Below are 19,819 nucleotides of genomic sequence, written 5' to 3' on the forward strand. Positions count from 1 at the left end.
TCTTCTGCACAGTAAAAGAGGTTTGCTCTTGAGCAACTCTGTGAAATACTTCTGCTGAAAGAGGGGTTTAAAAAAGGAAAACAACTCTGTTAATTTTAATATTATTTTTTGCTTTGGTAATTCCACAGCTGATTGTGAGTTGGTTGTAAGGGAAGTATCTAAATGTTCAAGTGCTCTTGGCACAGAGCTTCCTGTTGGAGTCAAGGATGATGCCATGTGTAGAAACCTTGTGTACTTCAGCCCTTTCTTAAGTGGTAGTGGACTTTGAAAAGCATACAGGTGCACCCGCATGTCACCAGTAAGCAACAGGAGGAGAATGTGAGTTCCCGCAGCTACAATCCTAAATTGTCCTGTGAGGCAGCGGTGAGGGATGTTCACATCCCGAATTCTAAGTTGTTAGCCATCTTCTCGGTGAAATAAGAAGTTCTGCTTTGTACAAGCACTGGAGGATTTTGTCGACTGCCAAATCTGCTCACAGTGGATAGTGCAGGACTGTTCGCTGTCATGTGTGATGCAGTCTAGTGAGGATGCAGGATAGCCTTGTGTTCTAGGAGAAGGGTACTGGACTTGGCTCTGAGATTAGCTTCTCCTCTGTAACAGGGGCACCATATGTACCTACTGGTATAGACCCAGGGTATAGATAGAAAAAGTGGTTTTGTTAATATGTGGCTTATGTTGGCTTTCGGAGTGAAAAAAGCTATGTCTACAAAAAATGCATCCTGACTTGGTGAAGCTGCCAGAGAGCCTGATCCTGCATCGTGTTTCTTGCACACCTAAAACTCGAGCTCACCTCATTGAGAGGTTTCCATGTGTCAGTAGCAGCAGATTTTGTCCTCTTCTCCCTTCCCCTTCTCCTGCTCCTTCCCAGATTAACACATAGGGCCAAAAATAACCATGTAAGATGTCTGGTAGACCTGAGTCCTGCTCCCACAAAGTTAAATGACAAAATTTATGTCCTAATCGGGCTCTTTAGCAGGACAGTTTTGTTTTGTTCATTTTGTTGCTTTCTAAACTTGCAGTGGTGAACTGCCTCTAGAGAAAAAAAGAAATCAAATTTTATTTCATCAAAGTATAACAAGACGCACAACTGTAATGAAGATTTGCAAACTGTAGGGTCTGTGTTCAGTTTGTATAATATTCCTTCCAAATAAAATTTCTGCTTCCAATGTCCCTACTGTATATTCCTCTGTAAATATTACTTTATCAAACCAATTCCACAAGGTCTTTTTTAGGGCAAATAATCTTCTTTTAAAAAGACATTGTTGAATAATGTACTTGTACATATACTTTTCTAAGCTCTCCATTGTTTATAACACTTTCTTTGAAGCTTAAAATAAAACTTCCTCCTCTATTGATTTTGTTTCCCTTTTCCATTTTGTAAATTATGACTTTTGTCCCTGGATTTTGTTTTGTATTTCTTAATGAAGCATGATGTTAACCAAGAATTCTCTTCCTTTTTCTCTTTTACTTTCTCTTCTCCATTCATTGGACTACAGAAACTGGTCCTGTTGCTTGCTATAGTGAAGGTAGGCAGGAAATAAAATACTGCTTTTGTGTAGGACTCATTTTAAGAATGTTTCCTATCATTTGGTGATAATAGAGGATCTTCCTAAATGTGTTTGTATTTTAACAACCTTTTCCATGAGATTAATAGAGTTGCATTAAGTTAATTTAGATTCAGAGGTGGAGGCTAAATTATATGAAAGCTTTTCATATAGGTTTTAGTAACATTGCCTTAAGGAGTCCTGACCCTACCTATGCCATTTCTAATCCAGTCACTGGAGTAACTGGAAACTGTGGTTCCCTTTGCTGCATTTCACAGTGCAGGCATGAAGCCTCCCTTTCCCTTTACACACATTACATTAGTAGTATGGTTGTATAGGATGGAAAGAGAAAGAGGAAATACTGTTTCACGTTAGATGCCATCTTTTTAGGAAACTCTGTGTGTCCTCTTCCCTAATAGGCCTGCTGTCATTTTTATGAAGCTCTGTTGCTTTTCCTCTGCCTTCCCATCAATTTCTCTGCTAGCAGTAGAGGCTATAGATGGCCCTTTTTACTTTGGCAGCTGCTTGCAAAAATAGCAGCTGAGGTGTAGTTTTTGAGAGATCATCTGATGTGGATACAGATCCTTTAGAGTAGTGAACTGCCGCCCCAGCAGATTAAATGGCAAATAAGTCCTAAAGAACACATCAGAAATGAATCCAGTCAGGCAATATAAGAATTAAACAGAATTATACAGATGGGCTCCTACCTGCCTCATTTTTAACAGTTGTGTGTGACAGAGTGTGTGTCTTTGCAGCAGAGAATTAACTATTCTTGGTCTTCTTTTATAGCCTTTCCCTATAAAGTTTTATTTTTCACATGTGTAATTTTAATTTCCATTAGTGTTTTGTTTCTTCACTCTTTCTTCAGGTGAATATGACTTGAAAACTTCACTGCTTGCCTTCAGACCTTATCTTTACCTGTGCAAGGCCTTTGGCTGATTCATTGGAGGAAGGAGGAAACCAAAAGGCAGTTTCAGCTACCTTTGCTGTCCTCAGTCACTGTGGCTCTTGGGAACTTGTTTGGGGTCTGATAGAGCAGCTCATGGACTCCTACTGGGTTGTCCTCAGCTGTTCTGTAGCTAAAAAGGTCTTTCCTTCCTTTTCACCCATTGGGCACTGGGGACCAGAGGCAGCTGAAAAGGTGGGGTAAGGTGCTAACTGTATTTCTGAGCTGTGCTGAGAAGGTAGCTATGATGCTGTCTTTAGAGTGCATACTGGGTGATAGGACTGCTGGTTTTAAAGCCCCTCCTAGCAACTTCCAGGTTCCTTTCTGTGATTTGCTCTCAGATATTCTTACAATAATCTGAGTTGCAGGCCTACAAAACTACTTTTCCATAGGGATTTCAGGGGGGGGCAAGTAATCTTCTTCTCCTGCCCCAAAGCAGAGAGAGGAGGGAGGGTATGTGATGACAGATCCTGAGCCCCCGGCCATTGCTGCTTTTGTTGTTCTTCTCCTAGCTCCTCTTGAGCTTTCTGCTGTGCCGCATAGGACAGAGAGACCCAGACGGAGGTTGGACCGAGGGCAAAGCTGAATGCTGACAAATCAAAGAAAAGAAAGTTGAAGAAAGGAAGGAAGGAAACTGCTTGTGGGATCAGTGCACTTTTCTTGTTCAATAGGTCATCTCCTATTTTAACTCAGTTGTCATTTTCATTGTCCCGAGTGTGATGGGTGCAGAGAGCAGAGCTAGACATTTCTGCTAAGGTAACCAGGAGTGAAAGTGTACGTCGAAATTGGCCTTTATGGATGTCTGTCAACACCCTGTTTAGATGAATGGGATCCTTCCCACCACAGCAGAGCTATTGTTACAGGCTGTCAGACTCCAGAGAACAACTCTGCATAAGTCTTATTACTTTGAACATTTTTGTGCCTTTTGTTTTTTCACTTGTTTGTTTGGTTTTTTTTAAGCCACAGGCCTGGAAATAGAAATGTTCTAAAGGAAAGTTTTAATTTTGCAGAAATTATCTGAACAGAAAAAAATACCACTGTTCCCTAAGCCCCAGAGCAGATTTATGTTGGCATGCTGGCTAGGAAGGTATCTTATTTTCCTGTCTGGAGAAAGGTTCTTGCTGGTGAGAGTCAGATGTGGCAGGAGGCGAGAGTAAAAATGTGCCAGCATTACGGCAGCTAATGGGTGCCCCCAAAACCAGGTTTCCCTGGGCTGATACTGAGCTGAAGGCTGGCAAAGCTGAGGGCTGGAGTCCCAAGTTCTCTGGGTGGGCTGAAAACGACATGGGCTTCTTTGCTTTGACCTGAACTAGAATATTGCACTGGTTTATGATTTATTCCAAACTTTTGCCTGGAATCAGGAAAAAAAAATCTGGTTAAATTTGTATCCTGGAGCTGTGAGCCCTACTTGTAATCAGATCCATCAGCCTACAGATGATAAAGAAACCCATAACCCTTTCTCTCTAAAAACAAGCTTTTAATGCTCATCAGCAATGACATCAACTTCTCTGTACCCCGTCCCATCCTTAATGTTGAAGATGGCTGAGTAGGACCTCAATTACATAAAGCATACGTAGCAGAGCACATAAGCAGTGACTACTCCCCTTAGCTTTGGCTGAGCTTGTCCAAACTGTGGCTTGATGTGTTTAAGATCTCCGTTGTCCCTTGGAAATTATTGTAAAATTGTATTTCCTTTGCTGCACCAAAGCTGGACATTTGCCACTGTTTAGTCCTATCTTTGATTTTAATGACTTAAGATGAGAGCCATCCATCTGTGGCATCTTAATTTCACCAGTATATTTTTTAAGACCTGACTGCATTTTTTACTGTTTCAACAAATGCTCTTGCTGTATGTGTTAGAAACTTTTGCCATATCATCTGTTATTTGATGACATTTTGTCCTTGCAGCCTATAATTCTTCATGATTCCATGGTGTGTGCACCATGATGGGAGAAGGATGGCATTTACCTTTAAAAAAGCACAGATTTCTGGAGCACAGTGTTGTGGCTAATATTGCCATCCAGGATATAATTAGAAACAGTTTTGTTTAATGTTGTCTAAGATAGCTGTGGTAGCTCTGAATGGCCTACAAACCAACTACAGCACTGCTGTGGAAAAGGCAATACGCTTTGAACAGTGAAGCTGGACAGTGGGCTGAAGCTTTTGGAACTACTGCTGCCTGCCTGAGAGAGGCAGCCACTCTGGGGAGCTTGCAGAGGGGTAACTCCTTTGGGATCCCAGCTGATGGATGGTACCTCTTGAGCAGGAACAGACGTAGCCTCCCTTCAATGTCTTACGCTGAGTGTTTTTTTTCGGAGTGGAGTTTCATTTCTCAGTGCTGTTCATCTTCCATAACCAATTCTCAGTAAGACCTTCTAGTTTATCTCTAGGTTTGTACAGGTATTAAGAGTCATTTTTTGCTTGGACTGAAGCCCCTTCTCATTATGTTTCTTCAGTCTTTGCTGTTAGTGTCCTGGTGTCTGTGGCTTCATTGTGGACTGCAGGAAGAGAATGAATGTGACCAAAACTTTCAGATACAGCCTTCTTTTTTGAAACAGATTAGAGATTTTAAATAATGCTGGAGAAAGTTTTGTCAAGCGTTGCTGAAGACTTAGCTTACTGATTTGGATTTCTTTCATTAGCTAACAGCCATTAAGTTCTTCATATGATGATTTCAGGAGTCAGTATTGAGGCCAGCTCTCCAAGGTGAGAGAAAGTCATTGGATGGGAAATAGTTGAAAGTTGTGCTGTCACTAAAGGGGTAGTTTTATTTTAGTGTCAGATAGCCAGTGAGACATAGCTTTCAAGTTCACGTAGCACTTTGTATGATGGAGTTTACACGGGGTGGTTTTAAGCCTCTGTTTGAGAAATTAATTTTCCCCTGTTGGTAGAAATCATAGTTGCTTCACATCAGTGCTCTGCTCGGAGTGGCTTAAATGTGTTAAACAACACTAAAGTCTTTCCAGCTCTTTCTTCAGGCTCAACAACTTGTTTTACGGTGTAGTGGATTCTGCAGCTGGATCTTGGCTCAGAAGTCTCATCCATTGCTGGGATATCTGGGCTTGGGCTTCTTAAAGAACAGGTCCCAGCTCTTCTCAGGTCTTTCCACACTGACTGTGTCTCTGAATGTGTCCATCAGCCTGGAGGCTTAGGAGAGCTTTTAACTATCCACAAACTCTCTCTAGGTTGAATGTAGATTGCTGTTGTACTCTTCAGACATCCAGATGGTCCAGAGCCATGTATTCCTTCACCTGGAGAAGAGGACCTTCCGTGGGTTAGGGAGCTTCATTTACCTTGCAAGGCCAGGTCAGCCTCTTCATTAATTAGCTCTCCAAGACCCCTTCCTCACTTCCATTACGGGTGAAATTTTACAAGTACTTAGCGATCTGAAAGAAAAAAATGGAGAAGAATTCCCTAAGGACATCTGCACCCATTAGATTCCTCTGTGACTGTTAACGTATTTATGGGTCTGGCATTATGTGAAGAAGAACTGGTCCCCATTAGGCTCAGTGCAGATATCATTGAGAATTGCCAAACATTTTGTGGGTGATGGGATTCCACCTAACAGTGAACGTTGCAGGTGATGAACACCCTCAACAGCTGTTAAAGGTGAGACGAGTTGGGGTGCCCAGAATGTGGTCAGACCAGCCTGTAGGAGAAGGCTTCCCAACCTCTTTGCCATTAACAGAACCACTGAGCAACAGTCCTGCTAGCCAACATAGCAGGAGCTAAGAGCAGGGTCAGAAGACTCACAGATCCCCATAGTACCGTGGAAGATCATTTTCTGGCATTAAATACGATAATATTCTACTTCTGTATAGGCTCTGTTAAGCGATTCGTCTGGTGCTGAAAAGTAGCAGGACTAGTGAACTGTTTAATGAGGGACATTTGTGCTCACTGCCATGGAACTAGCTAATTTCTCGTTTAATCTGATGTGATACTTCGCTGCTATGAAGTATCGGTTGTGTAGGTTAAAACAAAGCTACTCACTTGTTACAGGTTAAAGAATAGCCTGCACTTTGACTTGGCTAATCTGGGGTGGAAGGTCTGGTGAGATCTGGGAAAACAGATCATGGATTTTAATCTGGTGTTTTCCAGTGAAAAACAAACAAAAAAATCGTACTGTTTTGGTGTCTCTGGCAGCATTTTGTTGGACAGTTACTCAAAAAGGCTGTTCAAATAACTCAACTGAAAAATACCATGGTGAGGAGAAGAGATTTTGGTTTGATTCGAAACGAAACGCATTCTCTTTTTCTCAATGAAACGACCCTTTCCCACTGCCAAGTGTGCGCAGGCTTGAATGAAACATTTCATTTGTGAGTATTTTTTCCCTCTTTTAAAAACAATTCCATCGAGCTCACTTTTGGAGCAAGGTACTGCTCCAAAATGAAAGTCTGACTTCTTGTTTGTGAAACACTGGCACAAAATGTCTCACCCTTTCTGAAAAATCAGTTTCTCCCTCTGCCGCCTCTTAACCCTTTCTCCTCTCCTGCTTGCTTTTGACTGAAACTACTTCATTCAAATTCACTCCTTCACTCAGATGTTTAGATCACCCTGAAATTGCATTTTTTAGAGAGTAAACTGAGACATTTCACTCCCCCCTACCGAGTGCGTACTGATGCTCTGCAGGGTGCAGTTATCACTCTTACTTCCCTCTAGATATTGATGTTGCTGGGACTTTGATAGGGAAGTGAAAACTGGCTGCCTTATTGATGAAATCTTGATTGGCACTTAGAAACTCCCAACCAAACAGGGTTTTTAACTAACGGAGAAGGGAAAAAATCAGTAGACGAGGGGATTTTTCCAGCTTCTGGCACTGCATTACAAACAATGGAGAGCGTGCGCGGAGAACACTGCCCATTCGGCTGCTGAAAGGGTTTCTTTAAATCAACGAGGGACTGAAGTAACTTGCTCCAAATTGGTTTTGTTTGTGTTTAGTTGAGTGAGGCAGTTCTGCTTATGTCTGAATATACAATCACATTAGCAACAGTGTAAATTATGCTTGTGTGGGAAAGTCAGACCTCTTGCATTTACAGCGTGTTCACGTCGGTTATCAACCATTTACCCATCATGTGCTGAATTTCTTTACCTGGGTGATACGTGGTTATCATACCTCATATAACAGCAATGAGGTCACTGCCTATGCAATGGCATGGTGTCTTCTGCATAGTTAAGTTTATTTAATATTAAAATGATGACATTTAAATAATTTCTCTGGAGTTCGCCATTTGATTTGAAATTTCTGGAACCGTGCTGGCAGGGAATTAGCCTAGAGTCATTCCTTAATGTTTCTAGAACAAAAGTTTGTCCAGAGATTAGTAATACTCTCTCCTTTTTCCCTTTCCTGTTCCCTAATTCATCAGCATAAACCCAGCCTACCCCGTTTTCAATCAACAGTTACTTTTATGGCTGTTTCATGGCCCGTGGGTGAAATCACCTCTGAAGTTCTCCCCACAGCCCTCGGTGCTTGAGGAGGACCGCCGCGGTGCAGAGGGCTTGTCTTGATGCTCTCCGAACTGACTGGGTGAACATGGCCTATTTTTAGTGAAGAGGTGCCCACATCACGAAGCATTGCCTCCATCATGCTCTCCCACCTAATGCCAGCGGAGAAGCCCCGGTCGGAGTGCCCCAGGGAAACGACATGTCCTGTCTGCTGCTGCCGCCAGCTCGGGTTAGACACATTTTGTCGGGTCAGCTTGAAAACGCTGCAGCCGGTCTTTTCAAGCGTGACCTTGATAACATGGGTATGCTGGGCAGCGCTGGGCGTCCCTGCAGGCATGCTGCCGTCTGTCTGTCTGTGTTAGCGGGGCAGTTTAACACCGGGAATATCAGGGAAGGACCAGGTATTTGGACAGCAGATGTGGGTTCAAGCAGGTAGCAGAGTCCTTGTTCAGGTTAAAGGGAGGGGAGGAGGGGCAGAGCTGATATCTTGTTTTATGGGGCATTTAACAAAGGTAACAACACTATTGCGGAAGGCTATTCAGGCCGCCGTTTCCCTAGCATTTTAAATACCACCCCACTCCTCTCATTATAGCCGGGGATTTTGGCTCTCCCAGGGGGGAGGAGATGTTCTAAACGGGCTGCCAGGGAGGTGGATTTAATGCACTAGGAAGAACTGGCTTCACCAAGTTAAAAAGCAAAACAAAACCCAATCCTCCATTCCTATTTTTAGTGTTTATGACCAAGTATTTTTGCTTGGTTGCTCATTTTGAAAGGGTTTAGTGAGCCTGCCAGTTGATTGAAAGCTCTGTGGTGTGTGAGCTGGCCTGGCTGAGGAGCCTGCAGTGCATAGCGACGAGGTCGGAGCCGTGCCGGAGGTTTTTTTCCACTGCAATTTGTTGAAGGGTAACAAAAATGTCCCCCGGGCAAAGGGGATGTTGGCTTTCCAGGTTGTGGTGATTCATCTTGTCTGGATAAGCAGTCTTCCTCCCACTCCCACATTTTCATCTCCATCTACCTCACCCCTACTTCACTGTGCAACCAAATGCAAAACCTGCCCTGCATTGCGCGGGCGGTATTGCTCGGGGGATCTCACGCAGCAGACCCCAGTGAGGTGTACCTGCTGGGCAGCATTAGCATTCGGTGCCCGTCCTCCTGGCCAGTTCGCACTCTATAAATGGGTTTATTCTCGTTATTAGGAGCAATGTCCCTGGCATATGGAGTCCGTGCAGTGCCTGCAGGCAGATTTCCTTCCTGTTGGTGTTGGTAAGCAGCCCAAGTGCCTCCTGGCAATTAGCAGATCGTTACCCATAATGCGGCGCGCAGCGATGCAGCCTGGTGGGTTTTCTGGAGGTCACTCTGACCTAATTCACCCCCAGGAATTGTACAGTGCTGGCATGACTTACCAGTGCATTAACAAGCTGATGCTTCAGTACGAGGTTATTTGAGTGCTTCCACGTTATTTTTCTTAGCCAAGAAATAGCCATTTTGTCTAGTGCCCAACAGTGGCTAATGAGGGCTGGTCTGGAAGAGTAGGGAGCAGAGTGCTGGCTGGTTTTGAGATGGGACATTGTGGGCATGTGCCATTTCCTTTGGCTTTAAGGGTGGGGGCCATTTCTGATCCCCCGGGTTGCAAATGTGCAGAGCCCGATTTGCTGCCTTACTTCTGCGTTATCACAGCATCTTTGCAGTGAACTGAGCAGCGTGTGTCAGGTGTGTGCCTGAATCCCTGCTGCTCGGCCTTGGAGGGGAAGACAGAGGAGCAAGACTCTGCCCCAGATCTGCCGCAGCCCAAACCCCCGGACAATATGAAATGGAGGTGCAGATTTCAGCCCACCCCAGGCAGTTTTGGAGGGGCAGGCGTGCCTAGCCAGAGGGGGACCCCCACATAGCAGCAGGCACCCTGGCAGGGCTCGTCCTCCCTCTGGCAAACCTGAGCCCAGAGCAGAGGGCCTGGCTGCAGCATCACCAGCCCAAATCAGGGTGTTCCACCAGGGGGGTGATTTGTATACGCCAAAGTTAATTGTCGGCAGTTTTTAGAGGCTTTTAAAATCTGAAACTTCTGGTTTTCATTTCTGCCTGCTAAGATACGTATGGCTGGACTGTGCATGTTGGGGAAGGGGGCTATGCAGGGAAAGGCACGTACAAACCTATCGCAGTAAAACTGTTTTAAAACATTTCTCAGGTAGTTTTCCTGTAAGACTTGTGGCATCTGCTACCAAGGGGATGGTGTGTGGGGAGAGAGTGATTTGGCTGACAAACCATTATGATGCCCAGAATAACTTGCTCCTGGCTTCTGTCTTTGTGTGCTCTGGAGGTCACCTCCGAATCCCACCCAGCTCCTCCTGCTGCCCTGTGCCAGACAGAGTTACTCTGCCTTGTCTGCTGCTAATCTCTCTGGGTGCATGTGAGTCTATGTATGCATGGATCCTTCATTTTGTTTATGTACGTGAGCAGCCTTTGAGCCAAGCTTTGCTCTCGATGTACCCTCTGTAGCCCAGGCTCTTTGTCCTTGCTGATGCTCTCAATGCTTAAAAATGTTTCAGAGGGAATTATGCGGCATTGTAGAGTCAAAGCTGGGAGTGAGTTGAGCTGGTGGGCGGACTTCCCTCAGGCAACAAAATTTTCCAGGGAGTGCCTTGAGATGAGGGGTGTTTCGGTAGGAGCTCCCTCCACTCCCCCCGCCCCCCGCCCCGTGCCCTTTGGTGTTTGCATGGCTAAAGCAACAGCAGGGTAGTGCAGGAGAGTGAGCTGCAAGTGCCACCTTCCACACACCACCATTTTATAACTGCCTCAAGATCTCTGGCATTAATTGCTTTCAAACACAGGACTGTCCTGCTTTCAGTTCCCATTGACTCCAATTACACCAGCCTAACTGTGACTGGGACTGAACCACCATCTTTTGCACAGGGGTTTTATTTGTCCCTTGGGTGAGCAATTAAAGCAGGTTCTCTTCTACCAGTGCCGAATATTCGAGCAATTGCTTGTAATTTATGTCTCTTTTTCCACTGGAACTGGCAGTACTGAGAAGCAAACCACCACCTCCGGAGTGCAGCTGGCTGCCAGTCCCGGGTGCTAATGCAGCAGAGTGCCCTTTCCCTTTCTGCGGGCTCGGTTTAAGCTCTGTCCATGCTGGCCAGAATGACTATAGGGCCAGGAAATGAAATAATAGGAACTATAAGCTCTTCTACAGCTGAATGGTTTCAGAGCTCCATCAATTATTAAAGGCGTTAATTCTTCCACAATTACTGGCACATTGCAGCATATTAGATTAGAGGAAAGTTGGTCTCTCACCAAATCAGACTGACCAGCCTATTCATCGTCACCCCCAAGTCCTTTTGGACTCACTTCTGTAGCAGAATTGGTGGTGCTGGAACACAGCGCCTCGGACACTGGGAGAAACAGCCAGGTTTTCTCATTTCCATCAGGATGTAGAAATTTACGGTGGTAATATTTCCTCTCCTCCTCTTCTGTCTAATAGTAATAAAACCCAATGGTGCCTAGGAGTGAGACTTCCTTTTTTGTTTGTTTGTCTGTTTTTCTTAAGAAGCTGGATTCAGCAGGGCTCTGTGCCGAAGGGGGTGAGACAAGAGCTCTTCACCTGCAGCCTCTGACACCCACCCCTGCCCTGGCCGCTGGGAAAGCTGTTATATTTTTCTGTAACGAAATACTCCTGCTTCCCTGTATCGCAGAAGCACTGTGGCAAGTGGTGCCTTGGTTCCTCACCCCACAAACACTTTTGAAGGCTTCTGTTTATGAGTACCTCCATTTGAGCAGGCAGGCATATGTCCCTGCATCGTAACGCCTTGACGTTGCAAGATGGGAAGGGCCAGGAAAATGCCAAGAGCTCCCCATCCTCATCCCTTAGTAATGTTTGGTCTTTTTCTGAGAGTTGCAGCTCCTCGAGCCCTGGGATTCTGGCAGAGCCAAGCCTTTCGTTGTGCTTGGATGGTTTGGGTTTTTAAGGGCCCTTTCTAATCTGTCTGTTGTTGACACTACATATCTGTAAGCATGCCTTCTTAGACAGACAAATGAGGACTAAATTTTTATATCATAACCATAAAATCATATCCCTTATTAGAATTACAAGTTACTTTACCCTTCTTTTGTACGAATAAGAGTAATAATTCTGTCTAATGATGGCAGTGGTCACAGCAATCCTTATTCAATCTTAGCAGGAGGAAATTTTGCAGTTTCTTTGCATGTAAAACTTCCATTATTTGGATGGGGTTCCTGTGACATAGGTCATTATATCCGTAATATGTATTTATAGTTGTTTAAAGACCTGAATAGTTTATGGAATAAATTCTGATGTGATATAGCCAGGAGCCCTGTGGGTTTTCATTATGCTATTGATTAAAAAGCCCACCACTACAGTGAAGATAAAAGATAGAATTGGAAACAGGATGAAAATTCCTTTTACTCTGTATAAATAATTTCACATTTGTTTTAAAAAAGGCGTCTTTGCTTATTTTTTTTCCTCAAGATAATCTCTGCCTTTGTTTGAAAAAGGTTATTGATTGGATTGTTAACTTAAATAGTCTGTGGCGGGTGTGACAGAGCACATGGCTGCAATTAATCTTGCGATGCAGAATCCATTATTGAAGAAGCACTAATGAGCCGTTCTAAGGCCTTCACTGGTCACAGAGCGCCTGGGAGCAGCAGATTGCTCCTGCCCTTTAATGTCAGTTTTGGTCTTTAGTGTTATAAAGCCAGTGTAAGCAGAAGAGATTTTTAGATTTTTTTTTTTTTTAGGGTATTTATGTTAAAATTCTCCTTACTGCCAGCCTGCAATTGCACTGGGTGCAGGAGACAAGAAATGGTCTCTGAATGTGCTCGCCCCCCAACCCTCCAACCAGATGTCTGGTGGACATAGTATACAATTAAAGCCAGTGGCATGTGAAACACGGGTGTCACTATAAAATATGGTCTCAGTCTCAGGGTTCAGATCCAGAGGAGAGTTTCGACAAAGATGAGGGAGCTTTCAGACCTGATCTATACTTTAAAATATTGCTTTAAGACAAAGGGATGAGCTGTTAGAAACCTTCTCACTGCAAGTTTTATTGTCTGTGTTGTTTATAGCTATTGCGGCATAGCAAAAGTTTAGGTAGAGAATAGTTATGGTAGATTAGAAACTGTCAATGTTAACATATCACCTTCTCCTTCAACAGAACTGCTCCCAGGGTGTATTTTAGAGGTCTGTCTATTGACTTCGGTGACACCATAAATATGTGTTACTTTTTCCCCCTGTTAGATCTGTGGAGCTGATACAGACATGTGAGAGTGATCCAGGGTTTGCCAGGGCTGAGCCACCACCTGAATTATTAGCTGAGTTCCAGCTGCAGACTCTTTGCTGCACACCTTTGCCATAGCAAATGCCGTTTATCACAAGATTAGCAAAATAAGACTGTTTCTTCCTCTTGACTACATAAGTGATGAAATTAAGCAAGAAAGACTTTTAGCTCTCTGGCTCGTGCGCTACCACAGTGTCTGTAACTTGAACCACATTTTGGACTGCTCTTTGTGTAAAACAAAATTGTTTGTGAGCTGAACTAGCCTTTTTTTTTTTTTTTAAAAGGGAATTTGAATCTACCTATGGTAGCCTGCCATATGCAGCTACTGGGCTTTGTCTTCAGATATTCTGCCGCAGAGGGAATGCCAAGAAGTGCTGTGATATGGAGCAGGGGTGGTGTTCACTAATACCGCTCCAGAAGTCTTGGACCTGTGAATTTTTTCATAGATCATGAAAAACACTGGGTTTTGAACCAAAGTAGCATGAAAATAGAGAGATTGTGAAGAAGCAGAGCAAGGAGGGCAGGAAAAAGAATTTTAATGTTTTGAGTATCTACTGACATGCTTGCCATACGCTACAGTGCCTCATCACGCTGCTGGCATAAGTAAAAATAGTCTTTCCAACGACATTAGGTTGGGGTCATGGTACCACAAGGCACATTGTTTAATGTGAAAGAGGATCTGACTTAGAAGCTGAAGAAAGACATGTCCACGAGATATTCTTTCTCCCTTAGACATGCCATAAGCCCTGGGCTAACAGAGAGCAATCTGCGGCCATGCAGACATGGCTGTGGGCATTAGTTGGACTCTTTTGTAGTCACAGCATTTGGAGAGAGAGCCCAATGGAGTGAATAAATTGGTATATTTTTGCAAAATATTTCTGCATTGCTACTAAAAAGAAGCCACCATAGCCCTCACTCCACTACTAATATTTTCTAAGCAATCGTCAGCCCGCAAGAGCCCATTTCTTCTAGGCTTGTGGTGGGTGTGGTTCTTAAGAAGGGCTCTGCAAAATAGGATGGATCACTTCAAGGATGAGGCACCATCGATACGAGATGCAGCACAGAAAACCTGCAGAGGTGTTTTTGAGGCAAATGAGGAATGAGACAGTCAAGACTGATAGCTGGAAGAGAGCAGGAATGGCTTTGAAGGGACAGAGATGAAGTAGTGAATAGAACCTGACCTTCATGTTGTTTGAGAAAGGGAGAGTCTTTAGCTGGAGTCTCTGCAATGAGCAATGTGTGTATGCAGGCAAGTGAGCATGTGAATACGTGTATGCATTTAGCTGTGATTTATTTCTCTAAGTTTGATTCCATTTTTTCTGTTTCTTTTCAAATGTGACTGAAGCTATTTAACTCTCTGATTAACTCACCTCCCTGTTTGAGTTGTTTTCTGTGATATATTCCAGCACTGTACAACCTTTCTGGAAGCCGACTCTCTGCTGTTGGGACGAATTCCTCCCTGATGTGTAGTGTGGCACATTTGTTCTATTTACTGGTATTGGAATGAGGTTCCGCATTTGCTGTAAATCAGATCTGGAGGAACATTTCAGTGTCATGTTAGGTTCTGCTAGTTTGGTAGCATCAGAAATTATATGAGGTCCTCTCAGCAAGAAAAGGTATCGTGTCACATCTCCTTCTGCACAGTTGCAGTTTCAAGGTCCCCAGAACTTTAGTTTGGACTTGGTCCACTGTAAATCTCAGTAAAATCTGACTCTTGTTTTGTGCTGACATTTCAAGGGCTTCAAAACCCAGTGATCTTCTTAGCTCATCTGAGCTCATCAGTACTGTCAAAACATTTCTTTATTCAAAGGCTTAAGAGTGATATGAGCAATGTCATTGATCCCTCCTTCCTTAAATATCTCCTTTATTTTCTATTCAATTTCCTTAGTAACTTATGTACACACATTTCTTTGCTGGACAGGCTTAGTGTTCGTATCACAACCATGCGAATATAACTAGAGAACAAAAATCCTTATTACAGCATTTGGTGGTATCATGGGCACATAAAGGAAATATATTCCCTACAGCATTATTGCCTTACCCAGCAATTCTCAGCAACTGTTTGCTTCACTAGCTAGAAAATACAGAAGCTCCTTGTGGGGTGGTGATGGGTGATGTGATGACACAGCAAAATACTGCTGATAGGTCTGGTAATTAAGATAGCACATCTACGCCCACATCTAGTATAGCTGTGCCTTTTTTTCTTATTGGAGAAGCAGCCTTTCTTTCTCCACTCTTAAAAAGACACTTAGGCTGGTGGAGGTGGAAAAGATTTTTTCCTACCCATTGGCTGCAGTCTAGGAACAGCAGATCAGGTAGAGGTGAAAAAAGCCTGCGCACCTGATGATGTAAGTTTCTAGAAGTAGCACGCGGTAGTGCTGGATGTGCGTACCTGTATTTCTAGTTTTTCTGTAGATGAGCAATTGGCTATCCCTGTCCCATGCCCCCCACCCCTGACTATACACAGTGTTAATGCTTACGTGTGTCAGAGAGGGATGCTAAATACAGGGCTTTCCAAGAAGGCAACCAGTAGCTTATTGCAGGTGACTTAGGGACTGCCTCAGCCTGATAGGGGTGGTTTGGGAGTACAGTACTTTATTTCAGCGGTATATTTTTCTTGTTTTGTTTTGCAGAAGGAACACTGATCCTACGTTTGGTTTGTTTGTTTGTTTGTATTTCCCCCTCCAGAAAGCCCATTGCTGACCCTGCTACTGTGATACCGCTGTTTTGCAAAGCTGGAGTCGACACGCATGTAGGGGCGGGGGTTGTAACTCTGGCAATTTGTCCTTCCCGATTAGATGTGACTGTTCTGCTAGCTTTCCCTTCCTTATCCCTTTCATTTAGTTTGTTGTGGGAGTTGGCTTGGTTTTTTTTCCTTTCAGTTTCTTGTTTTGATCCTGGAAGGTTAGCTGTGCAATTTGGTTTCTTCTGTGCCAAACAACTTTAGTGGCAGAGCTCTTAAAAAAATTAAAAGCTGTGTCCCTCCATCCTGTCTTGCTTCTTCTCTGTACGCTACTGCTTCCATTTAAGCAAAGTTTACAGAATTGCTCCACCCATTTGGACACCAGGAAGGGAAGCTCTGACATGGAGAATAACCTCATTTCCACCAGGTCCTTCAGTCCGGTCGAAACAACGCTAATTGAAACTGTAGTCCAATTTCTATTAAGATGGATAGGCTCTTTTTGAAATTGGGTTTGTTTCTGATTTCATCCTTTCTCTTGTTTTCTTTCCAAAAAAAGCCCCATAAAAACCAAACCCAAAGCCAAACCATTTTTAAGAGCTCTGAATAAAACTGCTTTGCCAATGGGGAATGGGTGGGGATGACTCTGATTTTCTCTTGTGCCCGGCAGCGAAAGGGTTAATGCCTGCTTTCCTCTTTGGTATCTGTTAGTTGCAGCCCATGTTGTGATCAGTCCATGTCCATGTGCATTTTGTTCCCAAATTTAATACCGGTTAATTAACAAGCAATAAGTGAGCCTTTAACAATGACAGTTGTTTCCAATCTTCCTTAGGACACCCGACCTGCCTGCAGTTCACCACAAACATGACTGAGGCTGTTAAAACCTATCAGTGGCAGTGCATTGAGTGCAAATCCTGCAGCCTTTGTGGGACATCTGAGAATGATGTGAGTTCATTTACCTTTTCATGCAAATAAGCACCACTGCAAGCGACTGTCATGCCCGCCCTTGAGGAGCACATGGCAATGGTGTGGGTCATGGCTTTGCTGCTGCCTCCATACATCTCTGAGGAAGAGCCACTGCTGACAGTAGAGATGGGCTTCTCCGCAGTGCCCCCATTCAGCCGTCGGTCTCTGCTGAAATTACCACGGGTATCATATAGGGCCACTTAAGATGGCAATACTTGTGGTTTGTTACGCTCATTCAACAGAAATTAGCTGGAGGCCATAAACTCATGTTGCAGGGAGCTGCAAGAGAGTAGTATTTTCAATACGGTAGTCAGGAGTAGATGTGAATGGGTGATAACCCAAGAGATGGCAGGTATGTTTCTTCTGTCCCTGATTTTGCTTACTTTCTTGGCATGATTTTTTAATCTTAATTACGAGACTTGGGAAACATGAAAGCATGTGAACTGGGATGGCTAGGCCTCTCTCTAGTCACCTAATCACCTATCCCAGTGATTTCCAAACTGTGATCCAGAGCCTGCAGCTGAACACTGTCCTCTCTGCAGGGTTTTCAGTTAAAATCTGATGCTAAGGGTCCTTGGTAGTCTGTGAGAAACTCGGAGAATTGACAGTGGCTGGAGAACTTTGGAGGCGATTAGCTAACACTACCTTCCCTATAGCAGAATAAATTTGAAGCCTGATATTTTGTTTTGCTTTAGCAGTAAATAAAGAAATCTGAAACGAGGGAGCTGTTCTGTGTTAGGAATCATGGGATACTTCAGAGCAGCTTTTTCCCCCCAAATATATGAAAGAGCTGCAGACCACATGGTGGGATCATGTCATTTCCATCTGTTTCACAGAGCATTTACTCAGCTGAGTTTTGGACAACTGGCTAAAAGTCCAGGCTTTTGATGAGGAAGGTTTCCCCTGAAGGGATGAGATCCAGCACGTGGTCATACTGGAGCCCAGCAAAGCCTGTCCTCTTCTCTCAGTACAGCGTATCCCCAGCCTAACAGCTTTTACTCCTGCATCATGAGGCCACCTTGGAGAGGATGTCCTCCACCTCTCAGAGAGATTTTCCAGTTAGAAACTGAACTGCCTTTGTGATGAGAAGGGCTCTCTGCAGCCTCTCAGAAATATGGTGGTTGATCATGGATGCACAAACATGATGCCTGTAGCCTTTTACATTCCCAATAGTCTCTTAGTCTCTATGTTACAGCTTGGCGTTCCTAGCTTAGCACTGCTGGTTACCATGCTTATGTTTTCATCTTGGCAAGAGACTAATTTACATCATTTTCTCTCTTCTCCTCTCCTTCTCTCCCTGTTTCCCTACTGTCTCCCCAACAACCCTGCCTCAGGACCAGCTGCTCTTCTGTGATGACTGTGACCGTGGCTATCACATGTATTGCTTGAATCCACCAGTCTTTGAGCCCCCAGAAGGTAACATATGTTGGAAGTCTGCTTTGAAAATCACAATAAAGTCCTTGTGGAGAAGAGAAGAATTTCAGAAAGGTGGCCTGGGCCATGCAGGGTTAAGGAAGCAGTAGCAAAGCAAAGGCGGGTAGCACTGGAAAGAAAGAAAAAAATTAATAGACGTGGAGGTCTAGTGTGATCTGAGATGTCCTGTTCAATCTTGCCTGGTCTCTACCTCCTCTTCCAGGACATGGCTCTTTTGCAGGTCCTGGGTACCTTTGGATGTCCCAGATGGCATTGGACACCTCAATTTAGTCAACTGAATTGAGCTCCTGTGAACTGTGACTTTGGACTTCCTAAGAAGTCAAAGTCCCAGAGAGAAAGCCCCAGACAGGGAAGTCCTCTCTGGAATAGCTGAGAGTCTGTTGTCAGGAGACTGGATTAAGAAGAATGACCTTCCTTGTTCTCTGGTCTGTCTGTGCCTCGGAAGGGTGAGAGTTTTACGGTCTGTATTGCATTTGGTATGTAGTTATGTCATCTGCAGGGGATTCAATATGACGATACTACAACTGGTTGTAGTTTGTCGCTTGGTTGTGGAGCAGAGGAACTAGTCCCTTACCATTATTGATTCTCTGACTAAAATCTGCAGAGAGCAGTAGAATTGGAGAAGGAGACATACGAGTACGAATGACTGTGGCTTACGTGAGGGGTGAGACAAGAATAATTACAAATCAATCATGCATTCAGGAGCTAAATGTTTTGTAACTTTGATAAAGAGGAAACTACATCAGGAGGGGAAAATTTTGAAATGCACCTAATAATTAGCTAAAGGTTTCTGTTTGACTGGGAAGTGGTGTATTGAAAGTATGAAAATATAAAACACCTAGCGGCAATGCACACCCCAGCTGTGTTGTAACTTGTGTAGAAAGTCTGCGTACACAACACCAAGGGCAGCAGAGCCTGCTTCAGAAAAATACAGGCAATTTCAATGTTAGGAATATTTGATATTCTCTTCAAGCCAATCTTGACATAAACTCTGAGTGCCTGGATTTGATGTCATTCCTATATGAAGGATTTCTTCATTTGCAGGGAGCTGGAGTTGTCATTTGTGCCGGGAGCTGCTCAGAGAGAGAGCATCAGCTTTTGGCTTCCAGGCCTGAGGAGCTCCAGCAGTCAAGAAGCACTTTGCTCCTGGTGTTGCCATACCAGCACACAATTCCCATCCAGAACACAAAGACACAACCCACATCAAAATGGACACTCAAATACAGGAAGAGGTATCTGTGGTATTCACTGTCACTAATGCCATACCTCCTGGGCTCTACTAGAAGGATCATGTACTTTCTTGATGCTCCGGATGAAATCTTTTCACTGCTATGCATGGTTGCTGCTTGCCGTTACGGGCTCACATGCATTATAGAAGGGGGAGGGTTGTTAATATCGACGTGGAGAGTCAATTTTGTGTGGCTTTGTGGTTTCTGTTCAGTCTTCTTTTTAAAGAAGAAGTAGTAAGATATCTCCCACGGAATTATTGGTGAGTACTTTGGCTGGGAGCAGCACC

At 44.0% G+C, this 19,819-nt stretch overlaps 1 protein-coding gene across 1 annotated transcript in view; it reads left to right on the forward strand.

Moving 5' to 3' along the window:
* DPF3 (double PHD fingers 3) overlaps window positions 1-19,418 on the forward strand; it is a 93,244-nt gene extending 73,826 nt beyond the window's left edge. Inside the window, exons 8-10 of the mRNA XM_050897197.1 lie at window positions 16,736-16,848; window positions 18,204-18,285; window positions 19,348-19,418. Coding sequence (XP_050753154.1) covers window positions 16,736-16,848; window positions 18,204-18,285; window positions 19,348-19,418 — 266 coding nt within the window. The remainder of the gene's footprint in view (window positions 1-16,735; window positions 16,849-18,203; window positions 18,286-19,347) is intronic.
* The last annotated feature ends 401 nt before the right edge of the window (window positions 19,419-19,819 follow it).

Source organism: Gymnogyps californianus, chromosome 5, assembly GCF_018139145.2.
Source record: "Gymnogyps californianus isolate 813 chromosome 5, ASM1813914v2, whole genome shotgun sequence".
NCBI classification, from domain to species: domain Eukaryota; kingdom Metazoa; phylum Chordata; class Aves; order Accipitriformes; family Cathartidae; genus Gymnogyps; species Gymnogyps californianus.